The sequence below is a fragment of the Puntigrus tetrazona genome, chromosome 8 (genome assembly GCF_018831695.1).
Source record: "Puntigrus tetrazona isolate hp1 chromosome 8, ASM1883169v1, whole genome shotgun sequence".
In the NCBI taxonomy this organism is placed as follows: domain Eukaryota; kingdom Metazoa; phylum Chordata; class Actinopteri; order Cypriniformes; family Cyprinidae; genus Puntigrus; species Puntigrus tetrazona.
This window is the reverse complement of record NC_056706.1, coordinates 6,703,567-6,711,564: the sequence shown is the minus strand read 5'-3', so window position 1 is coordinate 6,711,564 and position 7,998 is coordinate 6,703,567. Positions and strand designations below refer to the sequence as shown.

The 7,998-nt window shown below is 35.9% G+C and overlaps 1 protein-coding gene across 2 annotated transcripts; it reads left to right on the top strand.

Annotated features, from left to right (window-relative positions):
- Positions 1-1,599: 1,599 nt before the first annotated feature.
- On the top strand, positions 1,600-7,517 carry cabp4 (calcium binding protein 4). Of its 2 annotated transcripts, none has more exons than XM_043247269.1 (7): positions 1,600-1,649; positions 1,733-1,925; positions 4,646-4,676; positions 5,400-5,543; positions 6,116-6,225; positions 6,392-6,539; positions 7,489-7,517. In XM_043247269.1, the coding sequence occupies exons 1-7, from the start codon at positions 1,615-1,617 to the stop codon at positions 7,515-7,517; spliced, it is 690 nt and encodes a 229-aa protein (XP_043103204.1). In that variant the 5' UTR covers positions 1,600-1,614. The 2 variants fall into 2 exon arrangements, with proteins under 2 accessions (XP_043103204.1, XP_043103205.1); XM_043247270.1 differs by having other exon boundaries at positions 1,615-1,649; positions 1,730-1,925.
- The last annotated feature ends 481 nt before the right edge of the window (positions 7,518-7,998 follow it).

The following is a 7,998-nucleotide window of genomic DNA, read 5'->3' as shown; positions in this document are numbered from 1 at the left end:
TTGTTTAAAAAAAAGATCTGTTAAGTCAATCAAGTAAATAAATATGTGGACATGATATATTAATTTAAACTACTGCTAAGAAAAAAATGCTGTACAAAACCTGCACTACACCTGCAATGATACTTGAAGACCGAAGGTTAAAGAAAGAAATTAACTACAATCACACAAAGCATTGTGAATTAAATCAACTTCAAATCAACTTGAATTGCGATAGAAATCATGTTCACATCAATTATTTGTGTCGAAAGAAATGGGTCAAAGACGTTAAGGTTTTAAGCAATAAAAGAAATTTTGAAAAAATGGGATTTTATGTCCATAGAAAGTGTGTACTGTATCAAATACATTTTTGAAAAAAAAAGTCAAAATGTTGTTGAAATAATGCTATATATTGTCATTCAGTGCAGCACAATGTTTATGCAAAAAAAATAAAAAACATGCTTATTCTGATGTTATATTAAAATATATAAAATAATAAGGGAGCAAATGACATTTTATTGTGTTTTAAATTTGTAAAAATTCTTACAGACAAATGGGCAAAACCTAAGATAGTGGCAAATTTTAAAACGTAAAATTACAAATCTTTTAATTAAATTAAAACTACTAACTAATTAGCATTTGAGTGATTAGTCTATACATTGAATTATATTTTTATATTATATGGGTGTCTTCTGTAAATCATGGATCCTCAGAGAAACAAAAGCAAATTTGCAATTAAATTAAACTGATTTCTTTTTTTTCAAACAACAATTTATAGCAATTTTACACTTGTTTTTTATGCTTAAACCCTTTTTCGTCTTTGACCCACATATATACAGAATTGCATATACACAAATATACAAAGTCTGACTTGTCATTCGCAGTGCTTCGCGATATTTGTTTCTTTTATATTAGATTTTTCTTTTCCAAACCAATAAATGGAGCACAACAGATTTACAGGGAATCCAAACACCAAGGCATTAAGAAATAAATGTTTTTGCGTGAACGATTTGCTCATTTTGAATTCATGCTTGTTGCTTGTAAGGAGCCATTGACAATTTTGGTTCTAATGACTTGTTTGATGGGCAGAGGACAGACAGAGGTTCGCTTCTTTGCTTGGGCATATTAAACTGTTGATTGTAATTTATAAGCTGTCTGTGCGCCTGTCGGCCTCCATTGTAATCTAATTCAGAGCTTGGAGGAACGCTCCATCCTGCTGGATCTGCCACTAGAGTGAGTTTGATTATGCCCTGTGTCCTTCTCTTCAAACAGAAGTCTATCTAAAGGGGAAAACAATAGCACAAAACTGTTGCCATTTGGAATGGTCATTGTAATTTCAGTCTATGACCTTTCTGACTATTCTAAAGGAAGTGGCCCACTAGGCATTTTCTCAACTGGAATCAGGCCTCTGGCCAACCACTGAAGGCTAGGGTAAAACAGGTTGCAGTATCTTTGCTGGAAAGCTACTGTTATGTTTTATACATGTCAGCGTCAATGGACTGGGCATGGTTGCATGAATGTTACATGAAGGACTGTGTAACTACAATGTCAATGTGAACAAACTGGCATACGAGATGAGAAAGAGCAACACGGGGAACATCTAAAATCTTCCTTTTCTTCTTCTCGTTATCAACTAGCATGTCTCAGAGGAGTAAAACGTCTTCAAAAGAAAGGTACGGGTGGTTCTAAATCAATACTTGCATTGGTTGCAGCGATGTGCGGTGCGGTCACTACAGCTCTTCTCTTTCTTTAGCAGCTCCTCTCGTCCTCCATCCACATCAGACAATCATCCTCCACGCTCTGCTCTTCGTAACTCCTCCAAAGACTCCAAGAACTCAGGTCACAGGGGCTCATCTGGCAGCCAAGGACGCCGCGGCAGTAGATCTTTCAGCCAGAACTCTGCTATTGCAGCGGCTTATACACAGTACCTCAATGCTCTCTTTGGACAGGTAAACTGAGCAGATTCTGGCTGTTTATAAATCATTACAGTTTTGTTAGTGAGATATCAAAATGAACCAGAATGCACAACAGTAAAACCATGCTATTCGTCAACATACCTTTGAGCATTTAAATATGGCAACCCATACATTAATGTACTATAATACTGCTTTTATAGTACTATATTTATATAATATATTTCAAATCAGATTTTAACTGTTTTTATTATTATTGCTTTTTATTTTTCTATTTAGCTTTCGGTTGTTTACTTTGTTTTTAAAATGTTAATAATTAAACTTTAAACATATTTAATTTCTTGTCAAGCAAGCATCTATAATTTTCATTTATGTTTCAGTTTTTCATCTAATATGTATTATAAATATAATATCTAATACTTAATACTTCACCTTCATTCAATTATCAAAAACAATTGTCATAACCACATTATCGCCAAATTACTGAAAAACATTAAATAAAATAAAAATCAGTCTATCCTAACCAGGTCTTAGCTGGTTTACGGTGGTCAAGATGTGTTGACCTGTTGGTCGACCAGACTAACCAGATTTGAAAGTGTCTAAAATCAGCCTGAGACATCAACTAAAACTATATGCCAATTATAGCTTAGACTGTTAAAAGATGTTTTTAGACACCTGGACTTTATTTTTCTTTATTTAAAACAACATATTCAGGATGGCACATCAATGCATCTTGATTTAGCATGAAGTCAGGTTCACAATCTACGTTACGTCTGCTAAGAAAATATTGCTGCCTGTCAACACACTACCGTCCTCCTCAATCAGGTCAGTAACAAGTGCCAAGTCAAATTATTTTGGTACACTGAAGCTCAGACCTAAGCTAGCATCTTGCTTCTCCTTTTAAAACTGACTCAATAAATCTGTCACGATTTACTAAATCATAGTCATTTAAACTCAGAGGGGCTTGATTATATTTTCAAGAGTACGTCTGGAGATCAGAGAGAGAGTCAGTGAAAGCCAGAAGACGGAGAGGCTGTAGAGCAGTAAGAGAGAGATAATGGATAGAGTCTAAGACACAAACAAGACAAAGGTGCTCTGGCACAAAATGGAGAATATACCAATGTATGCACAGCCTAAAGCCCCATGCCTTCTGCTCAGCAGGATTGGAGGGGTGAATGAAATAAAAACAGATAGACGAGGGACCCTATTAGCATATATCCGAGGGTAAATAGCCTGAAGCAACTCACCAAGTTGCATAACAGCTACCTCAGCCAGAGAAGCCTATGAGTAATGCATTATTTTTAATAATAAATATGTGTTTTTAGGGAATTTGGAGGTCAAAAGTCCAGCGAATGCAGCGAATGAAGCATTTGAAAGACAGCAATGTCCTTGGGCACCAGCTTTACAAATCAATTAGTAAAAGTTTTAATGTACATACCCATGCCACATTGGATTAACATCGCAGTTACAAGGTTATCCCGTTGGCCAAGCACTGGAACAGTGTCGTTGGGTGAAATTAAACTTGATGTGTGTCATTTGTTTTGAGGCTAAAATACTTTATATGTAGAAAGTAAGCAATTTAAAGATTATTTATTGCGCTGTCAAAATATTAAGACGATTTGATAAAAAATCCAGACCAAGCTGGCACTGGCTCAACCAATAGCATGAGTTTGGGGTAGCACTATATTTTAAATACTTAAACTGATAAACAATAAATACAATTTAAATACAAATTTCAGTTGAAGGCCAAGACAGCAGGAGGGCCCAAGCAACATGTGGGACAGGTCAAAATCATTATTTTAAGATGAGAACCAGATTATTTTAGGCACCTTTCATGCTAGGCTAATTTTGACCTGTTTTGTTTTGCTTGTTTTTATTACTATGAGAACATAAACACTGGATTTGTGGGACCGAAGAGCATTCAGGCAAGCTCCTTAAACCTGAAAATTCTGATTGAAATTTAATTTCATTAAGATGAAAATTAATTTCATTGAGCTACTGGGTCAAGATTTGTTTAATGAATACATTAAGATCAAAGACTGTGCAAAATCTATTTTACACTATACAGTGAAGGTTGGGATTGCTTAAAAAAAAACTAAAGTTATAACACATGCATGCATTTTCATGTTTATGTCTACATATCTATTTCTGAAAAAAGTGCTAGAAGATACTGCATGTGTCGTACAAGTCAACTTTATTTGCATAGCATATGTGCATTTGCATGATTTTAACATATTAAAGAATGCATGTGCACGAATCTAAATAAAGCTGCATTCCAGAATATTATTTACGGAATACAGATATAATGTAGTGTTTAAACCATTTCTCTCCTAAACCTTCTTTCTCTTTTTCCTTTAATACACATTACCCCTCAACCATATGCACATTTTATGTTTGCAAAATGAGTTAATTTTTCCCCATGAATCTCCCTGCCGTTCTTTGTTTGTATGAGCGTTGACGTGAGGCATGGTAGGGCATGTTATGGTGTAATCCAATTATACAATCTCCCCCCACCCTACTCTATGCGTCATTGTGCCACTGAGCAGCTTTGATAAGCGTGCTAACATAAACCTCAGTTATTAGTGATTAAAAATGGGCGATGTCTCTAAGGACTTTCAGCTCTCATGCTGTAATAATTTCCATATTTAGCTGTTTTTTGTGTCACGATTTTTTTTTTCCCTCATTGTCATTTTGCTCTCTCATCTCTCTTGTCCTTCTACCTCTCTCTCGCTCTCTCTCCCATTTACTTTCACCAGGACAGAGATTTACTGCCAGAGGAACTAGATGGTATGTACAGAACATGCATATTTAATATCCGAGCTGGTGCGCAGCGCCTAGACAGACACAATACAACTGCATAAGATAAATAACTGACAAGATTCAATAACATCTGACACAAATAAATTTGATTAAAAATGGATTGGTATTGTCATGAATGGGGAATGGCGTAGAGAGGATGAAGACGTAAACAGCATTAATAATACCAGAGCAGTGAGTCAGCCTGTGATGATGGCCCTGTACCCGCTTTAAGCTGCACGGCCCTATGGATTATATAACTAGTACAGTATGTGGCATACTGTAAATGTCTTAATGTAATCACAATGTAAAGTTTCCTGAAAGATTTTACTGTATACAAGATTTGTCATTTTAGCTACTCTGTTACAGAAATGTGTCAGGTGTGAAATCTGTGTGTTTTAGTAATGTAACATAAATAAACATGTAAATATAAAAGGAGTAGCACATTATTATTAACAACAACAGAATACATTAAAAGTAATGCATTTTAAATACTATACAATTTTGATAGGTCTAGGAAGGCTAGCACTACTAATGTACTGTATGTATGTATATATACGTATGTATATATATAAACATATATAACATATACTCCATATATATAACATAACATATACTCCATTAAGAGTAAGGCCTAAGCCAAATATTATATAATGCAATTCAAAGAAAAGTTAGAAGTCTGATTAAATGTGACTACAATTCTTTTTCTTTCAGAACTGCACGTAGCATTTAAAGAGTTTGACTATGACCAGGACGGGTATTTGCACTACAAAGACGTCGCAGACTGCATGAGAACCATGGGATACATGCCAACAGAGATGGAACTGATTGAGATCATTCAGCAGATAAAAATGAAATGTGAGTGCTTGTGCGCGCGTTTGTTTCTATTTATACTCTACCTTTTGACCCACACTACAATTCAAAAAAGGTTTGGGGTCAGTAAGATCTTTTTAGAAGTTGTAACGCTTTTATTCAGCAAGGATGCATTTAAACAGATCAAAAGTGACAGTAAAGGTTTTTGAACTGTTACAAAGGATTTCAATTTCAAATAAATGCTGCTCTTTGAACTTTCTATTCATCACATAATACTGGAAAATCTATCAGCGTTTCTACACAATTATTAAACAGCACAAATGTTTTCAATATTAATAATAAAAATATTTATTGAACAGAAAATCAGCATATCAGAAGGATTTCTGAATGATCGTGTGAAATTAAAGATTAAAGCGATCATAAATTGCATTTTTAAAAAGAGAACACTTATTTCAAATTTTACGATTTTTTATTTTAATCAAATAAAGAAAGGCAGACTTGATGAATATAAGAGACAAACACAAAAACATCTAACCAACCCCAAACTTCTGAACAGCAGTATATGTCGGTTTAAAAGCAAAGATGGATGTGTCTGTGTGGTGTGTTTGTGCCTATAGGGGGAGGCCATGTGGACTTTGATGATTTCTGTGAATTAATGGGGCCCAGGATGCTGGCTGAAACCGCTCATATGGTGGGTCTAAGGGAGCTGCACTGCGCTTTCAAACAGGTAAGTATGCACTCTAAAGTTCCCTTCAAAAGGAAGCTCACTTTAAAGTGTACATTAAATAGAGAACAAAACACCACAAACATCAAAACATCATTACCCTGCACCTTTTTCCACGCCATAAATAATATTACCTCCTTATGAACTGCATCCTCTCTGCCTCTCTTAGTTTGACTGTGACGGTGATGGACGGATCACCTTTGAGGAGCTGAAGGAGTCCACAAAGACGCTGCTCGGGGAGAAACTGAAGAAGGGAGAACTGGAAGAAATTCTGACAGACATCGACCTCAACGGAGACGGGAACGTGGACTTTGATGGTAAGGGAGGAATGCGCTCCTCTGTTGAGCTGAAAAGATCACAGCGCAAGTTCAAGCTCAACTCACTGAGCAGCAAACAAACTAATTACTGGAACTTGTATCCTGACAAATGCAAAACAATAACGATTAAAGATTATGTACAGCAAGTCTCTTAAGACAATGACAAATCTTTAGAGCGCTGTCTAGTGGCCAGCATTTGAAACAGCAGCAGCCCTCTTTTCACTTGAAGTAAATATGGCTCTCGGGACCTGCTTTTCTGAGGATATATGGGTAATTTGTGTAGCCTGGAGGGTTAAAAAGAGATTTAAAGCCGAGGTTGTCCCCATTTGAACGCACCCAGACCAGCAATCTTGTACTAAAAGTGGACTGGCTAAATTTTTCATATTCAACCAAATTCGCATGTCCTCATAATGACATTTTTATAATTGGACCTCACTTTTAAAACCAGGTTAACTTCGCTCTGGGGGTAACCGCTACGCTTTTTTAACCTGGCAACTGTCCATATATATTCCATTTCAAATACACAAAAAAGAACTATGTTAACCACAGATGCTAGGTGAGGTACTTAGCTTAAAATAGTTATGAATGAAGGAGTTTGTTTATCTCTACTTGTTAATCACGACACAACAAACGCGGCTGTTTGCCTTACTCGGGTAATTCCCGCCATCTTTAATCTGTACTGTACGTGTAAGAACTCAAGTTTTATAAAGTAGTCCAAGGTGAAACACTTTGAGCTCGAGAAAACAAGCCAGGTGTGTTTCAAGAATTGGATACGTATGAAAACTTCTACAGCACGCGTCGATGATTCGTACGGAATCCCTCAAGTGACATTTCAGCAAAAATCCTTACTCTTTCTCTACAAGAAAACGGGTTTAGTCGACGTAAACTAGTCCAATAAATAACGAGTGAGCTTACATTAACTGACAGTTTTGCCTCTGTTTTCTTTCAGAGTTTGTCATGATGCTGTCTCTCCGATAACTGGACGTTTGATGGGGTTTTTTTCATACCTGAGACCTCTGTCAAACCTGTCCGTCAAAGTTGAATACTTTGTGCATAAGGTGCATAAATTTATGTAGAAATGTACAGACTATATATTTATATTCAATAAAGGTGGGAAAACTGTGTGAGGACGTTCTGGTTCGATGCAGGATGGTGGATTATTTTAGAAGTAGTAAGAACGGGACAAGTCTACGAGTTATGAAACGTGATACTGTAGCACAACCAGTGACAATGCTGCCACCTAGTGGAGGATACCATTAACTGATGGTGATGATTATAAATTAGGCTCCAGAATCCCCTGACCATAAATATGACAAGTGGTTTATGTAATTTGTATTATTGTCAGTGAAAGGAAAATTAATAATATAATAATGATAATAATAATACATTTAATAAAATCCAACATCCTACAACCCACCATAAGATCATATTTAGGAAAATCTGGCAGAATTGGAAAATT

Bases quoted from the DNA above. Each gene is read 5' to 3' on its own strand.
- cabp4 (XM_043247270.1), top strand. From the start codon at position 1,615: ATGTCTCAGAGGAGTAAAACGTCTTCAAAAGAAAG. The intron at 5,544-6,115 runs GTGAGTGCTTGT...TTGTGCCTATAG, and splicing joins TCAGCAGATAAAAATGAAAT to GGGGAGGCCATGTGGACTTT. The intron at 6,540-7,488 runs GTAAGGGAGGAA...GTTTTCTTTCAG, and splicing joins CGGGAACGTGGACTTTGATG to AGTTTGTCATGATGCTGTCT.